The sequence below is a fragment of the Centroberyx affinis genome, unplaced genomic scaffold (genome assembly GCF_046629955.1).
Source record: "Centroberyx affinis isolate AG114_WGS23_722 - 3 ecotype Tasmania unplaced genomic scaffold, CSIRO-AGI_Caff_v1 ptg006904l_1, whole genome shotgun sequence".
Taxonomy (NCBI): Eukaryota; Metazoa; Chordata; class Actinopteri; order Beryciformes; family Berycidae; genus Centroberyx; species Centroberyx affinis.
The window spans coordinates 19,726-43,465 of NW_027283499.1; the positions used below are offsets into that span (position 1 = coordinate 19,726).

At 42.4% G+C, this 23,740-nt stretch overlaps 1 protein-coding gene across 1 annotated transcript; it reads right to left on the reverse strand.

The window, feature by feature from the left end:
- Window positions 1–2,109: 2,109 nt before the first annotated feature.
- bean1 (brain expressed, associated with NEDD4, 1) lies at window positions 2,110–15,828 on the reverse strand. Its single transcript, XM_071513227.1, has 3 exons — window positions 15,597–15,828; window positions 13,794–13,935; window positions 2,110–2,500 (listed from the first exon to the last, which is right to left on the reverse strand). The coding sequence occupies exons 1-3, from the start codon at window positions 15,826–15,828 to the stop codon at window positions 2,110–2,112; spliced, it is 765 nt and encodes a 254-aa protein (XP_071369328.1).
- Window positions 15,829–23,740: the final 7,912 nt, after the last annotated feature.

Here is a 23,740-nt window from a genome sequence, read left to right on the forward strand (position 1 = left end):
AACATTAACATCAATTGCTTTACTAAATTAGCCTGCTAGCTAGTTAGCTGGCTAACACTGACATAAACCAGTTGTTTGTTAAAGGTTAACTAAGCTCACACTTTTCAAGCTACACCTCATAGTGCATTAAATTAGTGACCAGGACCAATGGGGCTACAGGCTAAAGACAAGACATTGTGTCACAGTAGGCTAACGTTAATTTGGAAATCTGTCTTATCGGATCATTTTACTTCTAACATTACTGAATTGACTTAAACCCGCAACACAATAATCTTTTGCAGGTATCTCTGTTTTTCTTGTTGTTATATATTTATATATTTGCATTATGCACAGCTAACTCCGCAATGGACCTCCATGATGATGCCAATCATGGTTTCTAGGAGATTTGTGATGCAACTGCAAAGCCTCTACTGATTCTTTCATTTGAGAGATGGAGCGAAGAGACAGACAGACAGACAGGCAGAGGCATACATGTGTAGTGTACATTTCCCCAGTGAACAGTGCGTTAAGGTCTACAGTATTTATGTGTATATGTGTAACCTCTCTGTTGCATCGACCCAACCTCATGGTAGGGAGGGCTCCAAGCTACATTACGCTGCTGGGGTCTAGTTACAGTGTTGAAAATACAACCAGAGCCCTTGATAGAAAGAGTTGGGACAAGCTGTACAACAGGTGCCATGTTGGTGCCCCATCTCTAGTGATAAGAGATGTTTGCTGCAAATATTTAACAATGCCCTCCATAACACAAACATATGCCTTACACCTTTCAAAACATCAGCTGGCATAGAATTACAAATTTAATAGGACTGTGGAGCTAACATGGCTGCCACTAAAAACTGTAATGGCTGAACTTACTCTATCTATGGCTCTGGTATGGCTGCTAACATCTCATTGTCTACATACAGCCTAGCTAATTTGTCTAATGCTGCCTTCAAGTCGTTCTCAGAAGTTAGTTCGGCAGTCGTAAATACGACTTCTGCATTCAAGTGGTTTTGGTTGTAAATGGCACCAAAATGAACAAAATGAATGAAAACCTAACTTTCCAACTGGTAATTACGAGTTTGTGGGGTCGTCCATGTGCGCTCATCTCATAAATTACGATATTTCTGACATGACTTGAAGGCAGCCCAAGTGTTTACTATTTTTTAACCGTTACTGATCCAGGGAGGTTTGAAAAAGGTTTTGCTCTTTTTCTGCCCCGCCCCGCTTCACACTCACACAGTTACATACATTCACACCTGGGAGCCGCCCAGCACAACCACTATCTTCTACGGTTGGTCGCAGTGCAGCTCCAGTTTAGTGCCTTGCTCAAGGGCAGGAAGGAAGAGAGAGTGTTTTTTTTTATTCACTGTTCCTCCCTGCATTTTCCTAGCGAGTCTGGGATTAGAAATGGCAACCATCTCGTCACAAAATCACTTCTCTTACCACTAGACTACTACCACCACACTCTGGGCTGGAGGCTACGGAATAGCACATTGCGTTGAACGTTTACACACTACAGGAAACTGGAGACCACCGATGACGTGGCGATTAGGCCGATAGGTGCGGATACTCTACCATGCCAAGAGAAACAGGTGGGGATACTCTGTGTGCTTGTGTGTACCTTAAACTACACTACAGGAGACCACATCGATATTGTTTACACTCAACCATGCTTGTACAGTCAAAGTCAGCTTGCAGTCACCTATGATGAACAGAGGTTAGCCTTCTGTAGCATGAATCTCAGATCAGTCCTGATTCAAGAAAGAGACATTAACAGTCTGAACCCAGCAAAAACAGAACTAGACAATGTAATCATATGGCGGAAATGCATTCGTCTTCCCGGGGGAATCATTGGGACCACAAACCGTTTTTTTCAGCCCCACATGAAGTGAAGCTTTTTGTCCAGAGATAAATTGCAGTAACCGCTGTCGAACACTAGAGCTTTGGCCGCATGTCAGTCCGCTGAGCTGCTGACTCCTTGGCAACAGTGCAGAAGAAGTGTCCCTTGCTTTCAACTGATGCCACAGCTCCTACCAACAGCCATTTTGGGTCCCACCTCATAAACATTGTGTTTAATTCAACCGGGGACGCCAAACAGCGCAAGTGAAAGGAACGTACAAGTTCGTTCTACAGGATCTGGTTCGCCCCTGGTTGCTGGGAGTTGCCGTCGCCCCCCCTCTCTGATTGGTGCTTGAAAAGGTCACACGGCATGAGTGGGAGGGGCCGTCCCTGCTCCGCCACCACCGACTCGTAAGGGGGCGCGGCCTCCAGAGGGAAGGAAATGGACGCGATCTGCTGCCGCTCCTGGTCCTGCAGTCCTATCGGGTAGCGGGAGGGGGAGAACCAGGCGGCGCTGGCTGAGGTCTCCCCGCGGTAGGGAGAAGGGTCCGAGCTGGTGTAGTTAGGCTCCTCCTCTTGCCCCGCCCCTCTCTGACAGGGGTCCAATAGGGAGTAAGGAGGCGGGTCATCAGTAGGGATGTAGATCTGAGTCGCACCGGGGCCAACGCACTCGTCATAACTATGGAGATGGAAGACAAAAAGTACATCATTACCATACTGTACCTGTGGAGACAGAGAAACTTGACATGAATGAGAAGCACTGATTGTGTTTGTCTCACTTTCTCACTTTCATTCTAGTCAATTCATAATGTAAATTAAAACCTCAATTCATATCAATAAAATCAATCAATAAAAAAACATTATTTTTTGATAATTTATTTCTGGCTTGGTTATAAGCAACATTTTATGCCAAAAGTAAGTTTTAGAAGTCATAATCTAATTCCTGAATTGAATCCACATGCCCTAGCTCCCGTGTGTGTGTGTGTGTGTGTGTGTGTGTGTGTGTGTGTGTGTTTGTGTGTGTGTGTGTGTGTGTGTTTGTGTCAGCTTTCTGTGTCAACAGATATGTGCTGACAGCTGTCCAGGTCGGTCGGTGTCTCCGTACTGACAGAAAGAGGTAGAGAGAGGGAGAGCGATGTTCTTTAATAAAACATTTTACATAACAACAACACCAACAACAACAACAACAAAGGAAAAAAATAACCAACCACATCTTAAAAACTCACCTGCTCTCATACCCACTCACACACACACACACACCACACACCAACACAAAATCTACAGTGCGAGTAGCCCACACAGGCACATTGCTATTCAGCTATATACTGCAAAACTCCCACAGCACATTCTGCACTCTGCAGCCCACAAACATTCAGAACTGTAAGAATATTATGTGTGCAGAGACTTTGCCTTCCAGCTTGGCCACAGGTTTTATCGGACCTATGCCACTCATCTTGTCCCCGCATGTGTGTAATACTGATGATCCCCGTTTCCCCCCCTCACAAAGAGGTCAGAGGTCGGGGCTCAGCTACAGAGCAGCACGCCTGGAGCTGGAGGGAAATCAATGTCTTGCTCAAGGAAACCTCAGCAGGTCAGCAGCGGGGTCAAAGGTCACCGTGCCGCCCCGCTGCCCTGCTGCCCTCTGCATGTCAGTCACACAGCAAACAGAAAATTCAGCAGCGTTGGGCAAGTTACGGAAATTTTTCTTTACTCATTTCTCACTTAAAAAGGAATCACATTACTTAATACACATACACAACTACTTACTCAACAGGAGCAGTTACATTACTCATTACATTACTTTCCATTTCGATAAATTGGATGTTGTGTTTTTCGCTGTGGAAACTAAGTGCTTTGCTGCCACACGAAGTTTACAACGGACGATAATGTTCTTTGCATCCTTGACTGAGATCAATTCAAAGTGATGTGAAAACTTCCAGCTGCTGAAAGTCTGCGTCTCACCTTCACCCTCCATCTTTTGTTTTGATTTTTTTAACTAGTAGCCGATGTTAACCTGCCCAGCATGTCCTTGAGATCCTTGACGAAAAAAAAACTTCGAAAATTTCAAAGGAGAGATAAGAAAAGTTGAAAGGGGGTTAAGGTTTACTGAGATTAATAACTGTAATGTAATTACTGAATTTTAATTGTAATCCCTTACACTACTTGTTACTGAATAAAGTAATCACATTACACATTACGTAATGATATACCGCCTTCAAAATAAGCCCTGTTGTTTCCGGTCACAAAGAGGAAAGAGCTTCTTTGGTCAAAGGTTTTCTCTTTTGCTTTACTGAAAAAGATGCACATGTTGGAAATGATTTTTCCATCGGCCTTTCACTCTGTCCACCATCTGCTATGGCCAGAACCTGGACACTGTAGCTCCATTTGTGCTGGAAGAACAGTGTCCTCCTCCTGTTTTCTGCCATAAAGCAATCCAGTGAAATCCGACCTGGTGGCACACAGTGTAAAATGCAGTGAAGAGGCTGCCAGTCTTCTCAATCATGTTTCTTTACGGAAATTATACTAACATCAGCAAATGAATGTGGTAATGATGTATTGGTTTGATTTTAAAATGCGACACGTAGCGCCTGTTACATGCAGAGCCTTACTCCCTGCCTGCCCATTCCAACCCAGCAGCAGTAGAGAAAGTCAGCAGCCTCCCTCCTTCCTGCCAAACACCAGTTTCTGGTGGCAACTGGCAGAGTCCCCCAACGCCTCCCTGATGAACTCCAACAACACGCCCAAGGGAGAGAGAGAAAGAAAGAAAGAGAGAGAGAGAGGTAGAGACAGGGAAATTGAGACAGTATATGGAAACAGAAATCACATAGAAATAGAAGATGGGGGGACAGATTAAGAAAGAAAAACAAGAATTGATAGAGAACAGAGACTGTAGTGTGTGTGTGTGTGTGTGTGTGTGTGTGTGTGTGTGTGTGTGTGTGTGTGTGTGTGTGTGTGTGTGTGTGTGTGTTGACCACATGGTAGATGAGCAGACATACTGTAGGAAGCAGTAAATCAGGATAACTCAATCAGCTCAGTGGTTAACTATATCAGTATGGTAGCACAATGTGTGTGTGTGTGTATGTGTGTGTGTGTGTGTGTATGTGATTATGAGTCGATACCTTGTCTATTCTCCATTATTCCTACTCAAAGTACTTTTTCTGACTTTCTTTCTTTCTGCCTCTCTTTCTCTCTTCTATTTATTCTCATGCAGTTTCTCCCTCTCCTCCACTACTCTCTGTGAGTGTGTGTGCCCACGTGCCAAGCTATTTTAGAGCAGCATTGGAGGCTCTAAGTGGGTGTGTGTGTGTGTGTGTGTGTGTGTGTGTGTGTGTGTGTGTAAGAGAGAGATAGAGGAAGAGATAGGGAGAAAGAGGGAGAGCTATTTTAGCCTTGATATGAGGACGAGGTTCAGTCAGACAGACCTAATGTCCCCAGAGCCCATCACGCAGGCGCACACACACACACACACACACACACACACACACACAGAGAAACAAACAGTATTGCTATAGAGGATGGGAATAGTACTTGAAACGCCACTTGCCTGTCCAGTGATCTAAAGGCCATCTGTATAAATAAGAGCTTGTTCCTAAATGATGGTCTATGATTTTTGGATAAAGTCATCAATCTTCTCCTCGCTCATTGGCTGAGTGGGTGCATCATCTTGTACCCTTTAATTGATTGATTGGTTTATTGAGTGATTAACATGCAGACCGACATGAGGAGCGTGACTGTAGACGAATCAGGAGGAAGAGGAGAAGGGAAGAACAGAGGATTGTCCAATCGAGCTTCATCCTGCCGTTAGCCAATCAATACTTAATGCTGGATATGTTTTTCAAAGGTTTAGCATTTTTAAAAATCAATATATCGGGGCGCCCTGGTGGCTCACCGAGAAGGGCGCGTACCATTTGGCTCAGGCCTTCCCGCAGCGACCCGGGTTCGAATCTGACCCGTGGTCCTTTGCTGCATGTCCTCCCCTCGCTTTCTCTCCCATACTTTCCTGTCTCTCTCTCACTATATCTCTCAAATAAAGCATAAAATGCCAAAAATAAATCTTTAAAAAAAAAAAAAAAATCAATATATCATCTTTACTGTGGTCTTTAATGTGATGTGAAGGGTATGATGTTGACGTTAATAGGTACAAGTAGTGAAACTTGATACTGCTTTGATTTGTTTTGTCTGTTCTCAAAAGCTGAATTTTTTTTCTCTTAGCAGATATGACTCATGATGATAAAAGCAGTCTATTTTGTTTGTCACATTCACCTGAATTCTTAATAAATTCTCTCTGTCACTCTCTCTCTCTCTCTCTCTCTCTCTCTCTCGCTCTCTCTCTTTCTCACACACACACACACACACACACACACACACACACACACACACTGAGACAAACAAAGGATCGAGGGTTGTTTATTTGTGTTTTTTATGTTGATTATTTTGTTGCTTTGGGAAAACTGACTTGTCACATTTGTGCCAATAAGGCACAGTGAGGTGAAAATTGGAGAGAGGGGAAATATGGGTGGGGATTGCGGGTGGGGTTAAGGGAGTTGAGGGTGTTGGGTGTTTACAGGGTTTTGCAACACCCTGTAAATCCCAGTGTGGTTGGGTGTGAGGCTGTTTGGTCTCTCTCTCTCTCTCTCTCAGGAGTTACACTCCACTCCCCGGTGTTTTTCTGCTGTTTATGTGTGTGTGCACCAGTGTGTGTGCATAACCTCACACTAGATAATGATTGTGTGTGTTGTATGTGATGTTTTACACCCATGTGTGCTAATGTGTGTGTGTGTGTATGTGTCTGTGTGAGCGTTTCCCCCCCGACTAAGGGTAGATAACACCAGCTAGGTGTTGCTGAGTCAAAATAATTCCAGCTCTCTCCTCTGAGACTCATGCCGGGAGCAACACAACTAGTTCCTGCTTCTATTTATCTCTCTGTCTGTTTTTTACTGTCTGTTTTCTGTTTGACATCCAGGCGCATCTCATAAATTACCCCGAAAAACTAAAAATTAAAACATAAAAATTGGACTTAAAGATGTTTTCACTCAATAGCAAGGTAATATATTTGGTCATTATACTATTTGACACTTCAAAACTGTAATTGAGAGCTGAAAGCTGAAAAAATATGAAAAATGCATGTATTAAGAGGGAAAATAAACCAGTTTTTCTCAATTACTGAACCTTGACTTTTGAAGATTAAAGAGCTTTCAAGGAACCTGACATTGTAAAATTTTGTGTAATGACTGCACACACAAAAAAGGACAAATTAACAAATTACAATCATGTTGGACTGTGATGCATTTATGTGGCTGCAAACCTACTGAGATTAAACTATTTTGTCATTGTTTCTGATAATAATACTACAACTTAAATTTTAACTCCCCACAGAGCAAGTACAAACATGGGGTAAAACAACATGATTATTTATGGATAAACTGCATAAGGAGAATAAATCCAGCATATGCAACACATGCATCACAGTGTAATGCATGGTAATGGACTCTCTCATTTGAAATGAATGAACTTCCATCTGAGAGCGACACATTCAAGGCATTAAGCGAGACTGAGGGGTTAGACGGCTCATGCAAAATTACTGCTTCAGTATTTTTTCAGTATGACCGAATATTACTGTAGTTGACAATGGATTTGAGACAGTGTGACAGGTAGAGTGTGTGTGTGTGTGTGTGTGTGTGTGTGTGTGTGTGTGTGGGGGGGGTATTTTCCTTCTATGATAGAGCAGGAAGTATCATGCTTAAGTCTAGGGGGTGATAGATCAGCAGATAGTTCAGCACAGTGATATTTTAGGTGAAAGGACAAAGATTACTCCATAGGAATCACAAAGCGTCATTTATATCCTTTATGAAGGAGGCATAAAGTGAGCTCCAGTTATTTTAAGCTGTTTTAGTTTATGGTGGTTAAAGTTAATATAGGTGTAACGACAGAAGCTGCCATGATAGAAGGAAGTCTATGGGAGACTCACACACAGGTCAGGACAGAGGGAGGACCTCTGGCTCCTGTTCGCTGTGACGCTCTACAGATCTGGACAGGGGACAACTCTGGCTACAGCATGCAGCATATGGTCCCGTGTGTGTGTGTGTGTGTGTGTGTGTGTGTGTGTGTGTGTGTGTGTGTGAATCTGGCAGGTCCATGCTCTCGACCGCTGTGAGAGGCGCTCGCCTGTAGAGTTTATTGTGAAAAGAACAGTATAGATGCTGCATTCACAGGTGTGTGTGTGTGTGTGTTTGTCTTTGTGTGTTTTTGTGTGTATATTGAGTGTGTGTGTGTTTGTGTACTATAAGCCTCATGCCAAAGTTGAACTGATTTCTCTGCTTTCTCGCGTCTCAGTGGACTAAGGCTACAGTTTGAGATGTGATTCACAAGATTCGATTTGATCAAACTTGTTGATACTTGACCTGAAAGCGGCTGTTATGCGTCTCTTGTTGCTGCATAAATCTAAATCTGAGTCTGCGTTACTTTTCCCGTTCTCCCTTTACATCTCTTTACATTTACATTACATCTGATCATGTCGTAAAAAAAAGGAGAAATCGACCCTAAAACACTTCAAAACTGTTAAACAAAACAACGATTGGTGATGTATTTTGCATTCCTGGGCCCATTTTGTGGTTTGGAGATGTATTTTTTTATGATTCCCATAGATAACTGGCCAAATGTAGACAACATGTAGTCAGGTTTTGGTGTCAGTCCCTCAGAATCAAAGAGGGAGGGCTTCTTTCTAGAGCCGCCATTTTGCACCAAGAGACGTTCAACAATCATACAGGGAGAAATCAATCGTAGCAGAGGAGAGAGACCAATTTCTCCACCCACAGTAACCTCAAGAGACCAGAATGCAATACAGCTCGATTCACAGCTTTTCTCGACCGGAAATCATCTTGCTCTACCTTTGCTATCGCTAACATAATCTCTACCGCTCTCTCATCTACACATATGACACACAGCTGAAATTCAACAAGTTCTCAACACGCATTCAACAGTGGTTGTCGAAACGCATTCTGGGAAACGTTGGAAATCACTAACTGAAGTGGGAAGTGAGGGAAAGTGAGGTGGGTAAAATAAAAAAAGTAAATTACAGCACTTAAATTGCAACAGTTACAACAAAATACAATCCACGATGCATACAAGCAATGTATGGAGATGGTGAGGGAGAGCAGGAAAAAGTAAAGCAGACACAGATTCAAAGAAATCCAGCCACAGGAGAGACATAAAAGCCATTTTCAGGGCGAGTGTGATCAGCAATGTGAGCAAAATCCGATTCATGTGTGTCCAGACCTGGGATGGGACGATAAAAGTCGCACTGAGATGACAAGTGTAACCATGTTCTACGGCTGCGGTCACACCAATGCAATTTTTGAGATGTTGATTCATGAGATCAGATCACTGTGCATCCACTTTTGGCCGATCCTCAGTTTCGTTACTCTCACTTTCTCTCTCTGGCTTTCACTTTGGATTTTTCCTCTCACTTTCACCGTCACTTGTAAAGCTGTCATCCTGTGTTTTGTTTTCTCCTCTGTTGTCGCTGTCCTCTGACTCAAAATCAACCCAAAACTTCCTGAACACTGAGAACACTCTTCATCTCTTTGTCAGTGACATTCTGAAATCTAAATAGTGGATTGTTTTATTTAAAGTTATAACAACATATTACACAGCAACAAGCGTTATTCTCAACTTACACCCTGTTGCCATCAATAGGTGAGGCTTTCGACAGGTTTCCCTTTTTGTAGGAATCTTTTTGTATACAGTATATTCTATGAAAAGTTGTGTGTTTAACTACATACTGATGTTCAAGGCATTGCTGCAAATTGTGTAAACAAATTTCCTCACCGAGAACAATACATTTCTATTCTATACAATTAAAAGTGAAGACAACCTCCCAACAACCCTAAAATACAGCATGTAGCCTATTGAAGGCTGCACGATTCCTTTTAGTTAGAGCAAAACAATACTTTGCTCAACTGTTTATCAAAGTAGGTCATATTTCTAACACATTTATCATGACAGAGAGGCAGACAAATTACTTCGCACATCATTTGATATGAAGATACTCATGATTCAGTGATGACGGGGCCTGTTGTGTGAATAATACAGAAAAATGATGACAATTGAAGCCCATGTGTTGCATTTTTGCAACACATAAAAAAGGGTAATATCATTTTTATATCACTAAAAATCCTTAGAATTGAGGGAAAAAAAATATTACAGGTCAAATTCTACTCTACTCCAATCACCAAAATCAGTCCAAAGGAGAGAGCAGGGCAGTCAGAGGGAGGCAGGCATGTTATTTGAATTTTGAAATCTCGGTATCTCACGGCCTATTTTCCCACCAAAAATGCTATTGTGATACAATGTAGATTCTTGGAAGCTGGGATATGTTGATTTTTATGCAGATTTTTAGTCAGAAATAGGTACTATTGGGCTGTTTTTGCAGCTGTGGGTCTCTTTCACCGACATTTTATGAACTTTCAAAGAATTTTTGCCCCGAGCCCACAGCGCATACTAATGTGTTCTAAACTTTGTGCATCGATCCCCTCTCTCTGCCCTCTTTCCTGCCACTTTTCCTTTCTTTAATACAGGAGAAATGCCTTAAAATAATCTTAATCTCAACTATTGCAAATCATGTCACCAGCATCAGCAGTGAGAAACCAACCTCCTAACTTGGTGTCTGTGCTACAGTTTGTGTTCATTTGTGTTTGTTTGTGTTAATGCGCATTGATCTCTTTAATATGCAACACAATTCAGATAGGGACACAAGGTGTGTGAGTGTGTGTGTGTGTGGGGGTGGGTGTCAGTGCATGTGTGGGTGTGTGAGTGTGTGTGTTGGTGTGTGTGTGTGTGTATACCGATGTGTGCCCAGTTCTCCCTGAGCGGAAGCACAAGCTTTCACAGTCTCCACAGGTGAGCTGCTGATCCGAGAGTGTGTGTTTTTCTGTTTGAGTGAGTGTGTGTGTGTGTGTGTATGTGTGTGTGTGTGTCGGAAGCGTAGCGTTCACAGTCTCAGTAGGTGAGCTGTTGATCTGAGTTCTCTGAGTTTCCCTCAACCATCTGTGGCCCACACACACACACACACACACACACAAACACACACACACACACACACTGCAGGATCATCACATGACTGCAACTACCTGCTTGTTGACAGAGTACCAAAACGACAACTTGCTAGCATTATGGTAAACAAAATGTGTGATGTGTATGTATGTGTGTGTGTGTGTGTGTGTGTGTGTGTGTGTGTGTGTGTGTGTGTGTGTGTGTGAGTGTGTGTGTGTGTGTGTGTGTTGGCTGCTGTCACATTTTGCAGGCCAGAAATTCCGGCTCTCAGGCAGCCTGTCCAGAACGCTCTGGTTCCTTGCCAGAGTGCTGACGTAGCTAGCAAGCTCCCCTTTCTGTCCTTTCCTCTACTTTCCTTTCCTTTCCTTTCCTTTCCTTTCCTTTCCTTTCCTTTCCTTTCCTTTACTCTCCTCTCCTCTTTTCCTCTTCTCTCCCATTTAATTTCAATTTAAAATCACGGCTGTATGGGTTGTAAAGCGCAAACAATATTGTCAAAATGTAAAATTTTAACACAAGGAACAATTCACACATTCACATCATATTGATTTAGACAATAACTGTATAATTATTTAGAACTGTACTATTTATATGTAATTATATATAGCTGAAGTGGGTGCATAACCACCAAAGCTGGATGACTGAAAAGGTTGTGACTTGGTCTCTGTTGTCATGCTGATGGCAGAGTCAGAATTAGGTGTAAACAGCATGAATCAATGGCTCCATCCTGCCTGGTGTCAGCAGTGCAGGCTGGTGGAGGCGGTGCATTGGTGTTTTCATATGACACATTAGGCCCATTAGTACCAATAAAGCATCATTTAAACACCGCTAAACTTTGTTGCTGACCAGGCGCATCCTTTCACGGTCTACCGTCTTTTTTAAAAAATGTATAGGCTACTTCCAGCAGGATAATGTGCCATCGTCTTCAAGATGGTTCCAGGAACATGACAGTGACTTTAGCTCAGTCTCCAGATCTCAACCCAATAGAAAGAAACATTTAGGATCAGGGTCTGGAATGTGCCACCGAAACCCCGCAGGAACTGAGTGACGTCAGCCGGGATCAAAATCCCTGTGGAAAGTTTCCAGCACCTTGTTGAATTCATGAAGCCTCCAAGAATTCAGGCTCTTCTGGAGACAAAGGAGTCCTACCTGATACTAGATAGTTGTACGTTAGTGGACAGTGAGAAAATGAATGATCTTCATATGTTGTTGATTCACAAAAATAATAACCATTTGATACTGTAATTGATGCTGTAAATCACCAACACTGATGATGTGTTTACAGCTTTTTTCTTTTGTCACAATTTCACAAATCCTCACTGCATCTTCTTGGCATTTTGTCTCATCGTTGAGTTAAAATGTGACATTTTGTCATGTTTCTAGCTCAACAATGAACTTTTTTCTAATGGAGAAAATGGAAAAGCAAAATGGAAAAGTAAATATCTAACCTAGTATTAGTTGATTCAGGTCATGTGACTGGGTGTTTCTAAGGGAGACCAAGTGGAAGGAGAGGGATCTGCTCTGATTCTGGGACACATGCCTGCACACACAACACACACACACACACACACACACACACACACACACACACACACTGCAGGGGATGGATGTGTGTGAATTATTAAAGTTGCCAATTAGACCAGCTGACATTTAGATCACAAACACCATGACATTGGCCTTTAGCAGTCTCTCTCTCTCCCTCTCTCACTCCTTCTCTCACTCACTCTCTCTCTCTCACACACACACACACACACACACACACACACACACACACACGCACGCGCACTGCCATTCTCACTCTCTTGCTCACCTTGTTTCTCTCACTCTCTCACACACACCCTTTTACTCTCTGTCTTTCATGTTTTGTCTCTTACTCACTCACATGTATAAACACAAACACACACACACACACACACACACGTACTAAGGACATCAAGGGTACCAGGACTCCCTAATGAATGAATTTCCACAGCAGAGAGGGTCAAACAGAGAGTGGCTTGGGTTCAGAAGGACAGGCAAAACAGTCAATTTCATGTAATATACTGGGTGCTTGCTTTACACACACAGCTTGAAGGGGAAATGAAAGGCTGCTTGTGTGGTTGCAGTGATTTGGGAGAACATTTTCATTTAATTTAATTCATTTTCAGAACATTTTATCCCACGCATATCAACAGGAGTTCAGGAACGGTCAAACACCAACACTGGCTGCTCTGGGGACCCGTAGTCAGCACCACTTTATTTTCATTTTAACAGTGTAATTAAAAAAAATGTTCCTGTAAGGCAACCACTAACAAGCTAAAGTAGACTCAGGTAATATCCAATATTTCATTCTATGTTCTGGGTCATACTTTTTATAAAGCAATGTCGAGTACTGGCAGAGAAATAGGCAGAATTCTAGGGTTAAATTAATAATCTGCGACATTTCCATATAAATACATGTTCATTTTGATACTCTTTATCGTCTATATAACATAATAGTGATTCAACCTATTCCCAGTTCATGAAAGCTTTTAGATTTGCTGTTCTAAGCATGATGCGTTTTGCGTTTCTAGTTTGTTTGAAATCAATAGAAGAAGAACTGGGTAGTTAGCTTGAGCAGCGATGGCCACCATGGCTGAACAGACAAAGAAAAGAGAGAAACTCAAACTGCATCAACAGAAGACCCAAGGAAGAAGTCCCGCCCACACTGTTTGATTGACAGGTGATCTCTGGGAATTGCAGTGCAGAAACACCACAGCAATGAGCACTGAGCACCAAAGATGTCCAGAAATATTCTACCAAAGTTAAATATCACTTGGAGTATAAGCTGAGTCGACTTTTTCTGCCCCCCCTCTCTTCTACCTTTCTCTACCTGTCTGCCAATCTTCCTCCCTCTCTCTCTCTGTCACACTCACACACACACACACACACACACACACACTTACCCTGGAGGTGAGTCGGGGTACATGTTGTTGGTCTGCGACAGAGTTTCTGTGTACGAGTCGAAGTCTAAACCAGGAGGAAAGTCTTCCAGGCAGGTGGACCTCAGTTCACCCACTGAGCCTCCGTAGGAAAATCCATCTGGACCTGAAGAAAGAGAGAAACATCAGGCTAAGTTTGTTTGTTTGCTCGTCAATAAACTAACTAGTGAATTGTCTAACTATGCATGATAATATATGTGGTGTCTGTCCTATAAACTGTAACTTAGAGACTACCAAAAAGAAACTGGTGTATTTCTGTTGACTTAAAGCAAAACATACAACTGAAAAACCACCAGCTATCAGCCAACGGATGAAGGAACTTTCAGGCTCCCTATCTATGGAAAAACTAACACATGTTGCAAAGGGAAGACCTAAAGAGTTTCTGAAGATGTGGAGTTCATTTGTGGACTTCACAAAGTTTGAAATTGTAATATATTGGTAAAAAAAAGTGATAATTGACATGCTTCTTTTGATGGTTTAACATTTAGGCATTCAGTCCATAATTTTCCCCTTTGCAGTGAAAGTCTGTCTGTCCATCCATCATCTCAGGTGAAATCTCAGACACACCAGGTCTGATTTTGACGAAACTTGGATGGCGGACACATCTTAAAGGGTAACTTCGGTATTTTTCGACCTGGACCCTATTTTCCCAACTGCGGGTGTCTAAGTAACTAATGGGGACAAAAATTTTTGAAATTGGTCCAGTATTGAGCGAGATCGCTTCAGCCGGCAGCCGCAAAACGGGCTGCAATGTAATCCAACGGGGCAAATGTGAACCGTCAATGTACGTCCACTAAAAGTGCTTGTTTTTGCCACTGACAGGCTCAGATTGTTATTATAAGTGTCTGACAACATTATGGAAAGGACTCTATACAGAAATGAAACGCACTTCCTTACCTTATGCTTGATCCGGTCTGTGTGTAACCAAGTCTTGCTCAAGTCTCGCGAGAGCTTAGTTGTTGCAGGAAGTGAGTGAGAGTTGGAGAGAGGAGTGCCGGGGGGAGTTTGTTGTGTTGGAGTACAGAAATCGTAGCTCAGTGTTATCTAAAATATTTTCTAAGTCATGGCTGAATATTTAGCTGATTTCGACAACATGGAAGAGGCCTTTGAATTCGTTGGCCGACCGTATTTATTTGAGCCAGAGTATACGGATGAAGAGCTAAAGGCAGAACGGCTCTGGCTAAAGGTAAGGAAGTACATTTCATTTCTGTATAGAGTCCTTTCCATAATGTTGTCAGACACTTATAATAACAATCTGAGCCAGTCAGTGGCAAAAACAAGCACTTTTAGTGGACGTACATTGACGGTTCACATTTGCCCCGTTGGATTACATTGCAGCCCGTTTCGCGGCTGCCGGCTGAAGCGATCTCGCTCAATACTGGACCAATTTCAAAAATTGTTGTCCCCGTTAGTTACTTAGACACCCGCAGTTAGGAAAATAGGGTCCAGGTTGAAAAATACCGAAGTTACCCTTTAACACTGTGTTCAAGCAAAAATTACACTGATTGGCCTGATGGATTCTGTACTTAAAGGTCACCATTTCTAACTTTGAAAGGCCATAACTGCTACACTACCAGTCCAATTTTGATGAAACTTTGAGGGACGATGCATTTTGTTGCTGATTGACCCAAGGGCTGCCTGCATCATTAGTAGGGGACAACATGTTCTACTTGTTTAGTCATTCACTTAGTTAGTTTATAAACTAGACAGTCAGTCACTCAATCAGTTGGTTAGTTCAACATGTAGAAAGTGCCTTCTCTCCCTCACCATAACTGGCTCGGAGGTGCGGGTTTCGCAGCCGGCTGTCTTTGCGCAGGCTGCCGACGATGATGGTGACGCAGGAGAGGAAGAGGACGAGTCCTATAACGATCCCAGCCACCACCAGTGGAGACACCAGGAGAGACGCCTCGCCTCCCGACTCCCTCTCACTCCTGCAGTCTGGGTACTCCCCATGGCTCTGGTTGGAGCTCACTGCAGGGAGAGGGAGGGAAGAGGTCATGCTGTGTGTGTGTGTGTGTGTGTGTGTGTGTGTGTGTGTGAGTGTGTGAACATTAGCTGCCAATGCAAAATAAGCTAGCAGTATCTGATGATCACCACATACAGTACACATATCTCAGTAACAGTTAAATGAAATAAATAAATATTATCACGTTACTCATTATTTCAATATGGGAATGAAGAACTTAATTTAATTGTAACCAAATGAAATATTTTGAGTTGATCTTTGCACCACCTCACACCATCTGTCACTGTTGTAAAGCGGTTTGGGTAGAGAAGGGGAAGGTCACCTGATCCATTTTCTTGTTTCTGATTGGATTATATTGAAACTTTTCTGTTTGTCACCAATCAAGCTTGGCTAGATAATAAAAGGACATGTCTGTTTCCACTTTCCAAATTTTCTATCAAAGTTTGACATCAAATTTAATAAGAATTTTCAGTGTATCATCATCTTCAGTTAAGAAAACATCTTATCTGTAGCGTAGTTCATTGCTGTGGCCATGTTATATTAACGACAAAAAACTGCATTTTAAGTGGGAAGACAGCCAAGAGATTCAATTTTCAAAGGATGGGAAATTCAAATGATCACTGAAAACCAACAACCTACAACTCTATGCTCAGCAATCGGCTTTTGAAATAATCCTGACACAGTCTTGTACAGTACATAAACACAGCAATAATTTACTCTCTTCTTTACAAAGGTTTAGAGTCGTAGGACTGCAGGACAATTGCATCGGTCTATGATTTATATTTCAACTGTATTAGGCTCAGTCCAGCCTAACCCGTTCCTGATATATGTGCACATGTTTCATATATTTACACGTGTCAGTATTTAGGGGTATGCAGATATGTGAGACTATTTCATATGTGTGAGTGTGAATATTTCTTATATGTGTCTGAAAAGCAAAGTTAGCATTTTTAAGCCCCGAACGGCCTCTCCTATATCTGTGTGTGTGTGTGTGTGTGTGTGTGTGAGAGTGTGTGTGAGTGTGTATAAGTGACAGGCCTTGCAAAGACAGTGGTGCACCAGGGGGTCAGGTTACATAACTGCTGTCTCGCCCTCTACACCGCTCTTCCTCCTCTCTCTCTCTCCTTCTTCTCTTCCATCTTTCCCCGTCTTTCCAGCTTTCTCTCTCTCTCTCTCTCTCTCTCTCTCTCTCTCTCCCCGAGGACTTATTCCATTTCAGTGTGTGACAGATAATTAGAGCTAGAGTCTACATTTAGTCCAAACACACACACACACCACACACACACACACTCGCTCATCATCAGCATCATCATTAGATTACAGAACGATGCTGGTCTGTTGCTCTCCATCTCTGTTTAATGTCTCATCTGTCTGTAGCGGCCTGTCTGTCTTTCCATTTTCTGTCTGTCTGTCTGTCTATCTATCTATCTGTGTTCCTGCCATCTATCCATCTATCTCGATCTGTCTGTCTTTGGCTCCGTTCAAAGCGGGAGAACACAATCCAAACCTTTAAAATGATTCACAGTATCATTCTCATTTCAGTCTCTTTGTTTTTCTATCGCTCTGTTCCTCTCTCTTTCCCTCTCTCTCTCTCACCCTCTCGCTCTCTCTGTCTCTCTCTCTCTCTCTCTCTCTCTCTGTGTGTCTGTGATCCTGTTGTCGACAGTAATTTGGTTTCACACAAAGATTCATGAGAACAGGAAGTTGTTCTCACCCCCAAGGATTCCCACCAGACCTCTCTCCTCTTTCTCTCTGCCTCTTCCCCTCTCTCAGTAATTTTAACTCTCTCTCTCTCTCTCACGCAGTTTCTGTTCTCTTTCTCCATCTCTTAGCATCTTTGTCTGTCTTTGTCTTGTCATTTCTCTCTCACAAAGTCTGTTTTCTCTCTGTCTCTCTTGTGAGCATAAGCAGAAGAATGGTTAGAGAAGTCAGTAATTATTTTAACATTTTAAATTCACAATCTGACCTCCCTCTTTCTCTGCAAATCCGAGAGAGAGACAGAGAGAGACAGACACACACACACACACACATACACACACATACACAGAGCAACAGACACACAAACATACACCTAGTTCTTGTAGCTTTGCTCTTCAAACACAATGTTAGATTATTGGTTTGTTTATGTAGACATATTTTGTATTTTATAATTTTCTTGATTTCATTTTACCCAAATATAATCCATGATCACATGTCTGGGAAATGTAATCTTGAAATTATGCTTTACTTTAGCGAGCTAGCTAGTGCAGTGGCTACATCAGTTTGGATGTGATGGTGTAGGTAGACTAGCAAGTTAACAATGCTTGTTTAGCCTACAAGTGCTAAAGTTAGCAGCTAAAATATTGTGCTAACAGACCAACAAACTCTACCTCTTCCTCCATGTATTATTTTGTTTGCCAAGATCTTTAGAAGATGACAGAGATTGGTTGTAGAATTCACAACTATAATAATTCTCTCCTCCTAAAAGTTAGAAATGTAATGAGAACCGGATTTTTGCCTGAAACCGATTGGTTCTTGTGCCACCACTGTCATACTCATTTGCATATGTATATTGTCTGTGCAACTTTCATATCGCCTCCTATCCCATCATGCCGTGTGCACGCGATTACTCACTCTTCTCATAGACAATGAATGGAGGCAAACTGTTTACTTTGTGAAATCACTTCTGGTGTTCAACTACAGTCACAGTTTGAATCCCATTGGAGCCTCCGATACTAAAAATGTACACACTCATGGTCCTGTAAGGCCACTGGACAGAAGTGTCAATCAAATGTTCTCCACTTCAGAGTGGCAGGAGACGGGGAGGAGAAGTTCAGAGAGAGAGAGAGAGAAGAAATTGAGGCAAAGAGCAAAAAGGGACATATAGTAATACTTTTGGGAGAGCGAGGAAGAGAGAGAGAGGCAGAGAGATTGTAATAAATGTTGATAGTGTTATATTTCAAACCCTGAGGCGACCGGACCCAGCTGGAGAGAGAGAGAGAGAGAGGAGGAGAGAGAAGAGGCAGAGAGCGAGGAAGAAATTTTGTTTGCCTGTCTGTGTGTGTGTGTGTGTGTGTGTGTGTGTGTGTGTGTAGAATACGCTCCTGATTCACACTGAGTGTACAAAACATTGGGACCACCTGCCTGTTTCATTAAATAAATTAATCTGTGCAGATGACGGCAAGGAGACAGGTTGACAAAGGAGGATCTGTAAATCCTGAAACAACCGAGACATGGATTGTGGAAAACACAGTGCAAGTCAATATATAAGGAAAGTAAAGCTAATATTTTCTAATCTATATAATAAAACAGATTTTTTTGTGACACCCACAGGAGGAAGGTGGTTTCCCTGCCCAAAGTAAGGGCTGGACTGGGGCTCAAACCTCACAAACCTAACATAACATTATGGAGCCACTTGGTCACTGCCCCTATAAGTATATACGTACAGTATATGTACATATATTATAAAGCAGCGACAGCCGGCCACAATAATTCACTGTGACAGCTTGTCACTAAAGCTTACTGTACTATATAGCCGCCACCTCCTCCTCCTCTGTATACTGTAGAGCTTCACACACAGCTCGCTCTTCACCCCGGGGTTGTCACCAGCCCCGAGCCAAGAGATGACTTGAGGTTATACTTCACAGCCTTTTCACAGTGTGCCTGAGGTTAAAGTCTTGAATTTATTTTTCTGTTTTTTTGTATTTCTGCTTAATTAGATCACATACAGATGTAGCTGTTGCAGAAGTCCCAGTTTTTACTGCCGGCTTGCAGGACTACTGCTGTACTTTGGCTTGTGTGGAAAAATAAAATATCGCTCTCTTTTCGAATGTCAGAAGTTAGACGGAATGGTCTGGTAATTAGTTAGAGTTAGAGTTTTGTATTACAATCAACTAATTTTGTTCGGCTGTACAGTATACCATTCAAAAAAGTATTAGTCTAGAGTACTGCTGCGATATAGATGCATAAAAGGACATTTATGCCGTGAGGCAGATTGGAAATGTCAACGTCAAAAGTATATAGTTTTGCGATACAAGCTGCTGACAGCCAGGACACCCAGTATTCCAGAAACCTTTTGATAACCCAGCAGGTTCGTAGCTAGATCTACTAAAGTCAGAATGTGCCACTATGAGAAATCCACCCAAAAATACTGAAAAAACAGCTATTGGCAATGTACCTTGTATTTCAGGGCCCATTTTGTTCTTTGGTAGTGTGTTTTTAACTGGCCAAATGTAGATAACATGACATCACATCAACATATTTCCAGCAGCTACAGTGGAGTTTATTAGCAGAAAATTATTCAGCGATCTAAAACATCAACGGTAAACGTCAGGTTTTGGTGTCAGGCTTCTTTCTAGAGCCGCCATTTTGCACCGAAGTCGACGAAATCCATCGTAGAAGAGGCAGAGAGACCGATTTCTCCACCAACAGTAGCCTCAATAGACCAGAATGCAATGCAGCTACAAGACATGTTGCTTTTGGAGTAAGGGATGCAACTGTCACTTTTCTTGACTGGAAAAAACTCTCTCTCTCTCCTTTGTGTTCTCTCCACCTGCACATATAACCCACAGCTGAATGCAACAAGTTCACACCTGTTCTCTGGGGGGTTGTAGAAAATCATTCAGGGAAATCTAGGAAACCACTAACTGAAATAGAAGTAGACGAGGCGGGTTGAGGGAAAGTGGGTACACCAAAAAAATTAAATGACAACACTTCATCACAAAATGACTCCTGGAATGCGTTGAACATCACAGATTGAGGAGGTAACAGAGAGATTTTTTTGGGGGGGGGGGTCACCACCAGATGAGTTAGGAAATGTAAATATAAATATGTGTCAGGTCCATAGATCAATGTTTAGGGTATGTTTTCTTCTAATGAAATGTTGCAGCCTTTAGGCCTCCTCCAATAATGAATTAAGAGAAACAAGACTCACAAGGGGGAGAAAAAAATCATTGTTGGTGTCAAAGGTTGTGTGTGTGTGTGTGTGTGTGTCCATCCAGACTGCGCAGTCACAAGTATGCATTTATTTTTTGGTGTCACAAGCTATAAAGGTTAAGAGCCTCTGATATCGACTGCTACAGCGTGCGCCACATCACTCTCTACATTAGGTCCATACATTATAAAGCAGCATGAGCAAGCCTCGCTGATTCAGTCTGACAGCTTGTCGTTACGGGTTACAGCCACCTTCTCCTCAATGTGAAATATACCATAGCGCCGGCTTACTGTACATCCAGAGACGTCCAGCCGGCACGAGTCCCCGATGCTGTTCGATAAGCTGATTTGGGAAGACAACAAGCCTAAGTCAAGCCAGCGAGCAGCGGTTTGGGTAATTACGTTTGGCAACAGCATCTATTTCCAGTAAAGTCGAAACAGATTTGCTGGAGGTTTAAAAAAAAATGTTCCACGTCGCTCAAGGTCGTACGTTCTATTCAGGAATGCTCGCCTGATATTCAGACTGGATGGTCATTTTGTTCCCACTCCATTATTTAGCCTGAGATTGCCTCCATGTTAGCCGTTTTCTGTGTGTGGGGGGTTGATTTTCCTCGAACCAATCAGTGACTGACGTTACTTCAGTCGACACTGATGGTGCAGCCAGTTAGCCTCTACATCCATGGTTCTCCAGCGGATTTACCAACTTTACCAAGAATATCGGTCAATTTTAAAAAAAAAAAGACAATTTGTTGGTTAAGGGAGTGATTTCAACAAATCGAACGGTTCAAACTTTAGTCCCGCCCGCAAAGGTGCTGATTGGCTCAATTGTTTCTCACAGCGAGAACAAGAGCAACATCAGACTCTTTCAATTGCTCGACAACATCTGCAGAGTGGGCGGGACGGGATTCAGGAGTCTGGACCCAGGCTAATATGAGACGGAGGTACCGGTTCATTCAGCTAACGGCCCCGGTTTGATACATGATACTGGGTTCACGGTTCGATTTTAACAGAATATTTTAAGCAAAATCTGAAGACATTTATGACTGAAAAAATCGCAGATAGGAGTTTTGCTTATTGAAACATCTTCTCAAGTCAGAAACTGTTTGCCTGATTGGTTCAATCAGGCGACCAATCAAAATAGAGAGGAGGCGGGCCAATTTGAAAAGTCACGACCGTGACGGGCAGAGCTGGCATTGTCAAAGACGGAGGTAAGTTAGCTAACACAAATGTTTTTTATTTGTAGGTATTTCATTCACAATTTAATAACTTCCCTGTTAAATAGAAAGAGCAAAGTGCTCAGGTGTAACAGTTTGCTGACTATGTAAACAAGTTAGCTGTTAGCTAGTTACTAACGTTAGCTGGTATGGTCACAGCCATAGAGATCAGTTAGACAGCCAGCTACATATTCTTTGGTCACGGCTACAACGGTTATAAGACTCATGCTTGTTCTGGGTCTATCCATCTATCATCCGTCTATCCATCCTCCCTTCCTCCATCACTCTCCCTCCCTCCCCCACCTCTCCATCCCTCCCTCTGTCCCTCTGTCTCTCCCTCCCTTTTACTTTCCTTCAGGCTGCGCTTCACTAGTCATGGACCGTTCAGAGCAACGGGACAAACGACTGCAGACTTCACCTCTTTCTGTAGCTGACAGCTGGAGTGCCAACAACACACACATACACACACACACACACACACACACACACACACATATCCCTTCTCCTGAGATTTCATGCTTCCTCTCAAGGTCAGGACAATCTTCTGGCCCTGTTTGTACACCCGAGACACATTTCTGCCTGATCCAAGGGTCAAAAAGAACAATGCAAACAGAGCTCTAAAAAATAAAATGCTGTTCCCCTCATGGCAACCGATACCTTCTTTTAATCTCATCCTCATTTATGCGCACTTATGCACGTTTTGGTTTAGTAAATGGATGGGAGTGATCCATTTCAGTAATCTCTCCCTTTATTTTTTGCACCCTACCATTGCTACAAAATACATAAAAATAAAAAAATACACATTAACTGGGACAAACGCACTGAGAGTCTCCTGCCAGGTGTCGACCCCATTTCCACACCAACGCTTGTGCACACAGGTTAGAAGATCAGAATCGGCACTTTTTACACACACACAACTGCATTAACGCCGCCTCAAATGCTTAGTAAATACAGACCTGGAACTTGTTAACAGTGAGCCAAAGCAATTATAAAATACAGTAATTAGCTAATGGACAACACTTACCACATTTGTCACTGAAAGCTAATTAAGCCAGCTACACATAACAATCATTATCAATGCAGTTAGACTAGGATGCTCATTAGGATGCATTAACATCATTGCAATAGTCTAACTGGCTTAATCCCCAAAGCAGGATTTTAAGCCAATCAGCCTAAGTGATATTGAATGTGTTTCCACCTCTGGACGCAGTCATCGCTCAAATTTAACATGCAGACCAAAACTGAACCGCTTCTTTTATTTTCCGTTCCTGAAAAGCAAGATGTTTTGGAGACATGCAACAATTTTTAAATGATAGCAGTAGCAAGAAAATTACACTCAGGTCATCATGTTTATCTAACAGCACATAAGTGTTTCAACTTTATTTTCCATTTATATTAAAATGCATTGGAACTCTTGATGTAAATGGAAAATAAACTTGAAACTTGAAATTTGAAACACTGACAACTGAATTGGTCTGATTCAATATTGTGATCCTTATGTCTGTCCCTACCTTTGACCATGTTTCCTCATTCCAACAGTGTGGTTTGTTGTATCTTTGCCAGCATTACCTACTGCACAGTGTTGCAAGTAAAGATGGGTACAATACAATCAATCAAAAAAAAATTGCTGATGGTGACTGGCTGGGAGAAGTGGATTTCTCCACATTCAAGAACCAAAAGTTGGCAGTGAAGATTTTTCTCTGCTCTGACATTTTTCAGCGCTTGGTAGAATTGAAGCGATTTTAGTAGCCCAGGATTTTGATTCCCAGCCTTATAAGGTTAGGGCAAAAATGACACCTGCTATCACGCTAATAGGAACA

Coding starts and splice junctions, on each gene's coding strand:
- bean1 (XM_071513227.1), bottom strand. CDS start 15,828: ATGACCTCTTCCCTCCCTCTCCCTGCAGTGAGCTCCAACCAGAGCCAT. Junction 13,936..15,596: donor GCACCTCCGAGCCAGTTATG/GTGAGGGAGAGA, acceptor CTCTTTCTTCAG/GTCCAGATGGATTTTCCTAC. Junction 2,501..13,793: donor TACCCCGACTCACCTCCAGG/GTAAGTGTGTGT, acceptor CCATCTCCATAG/TTATGACGAGTGCGTTGGCC.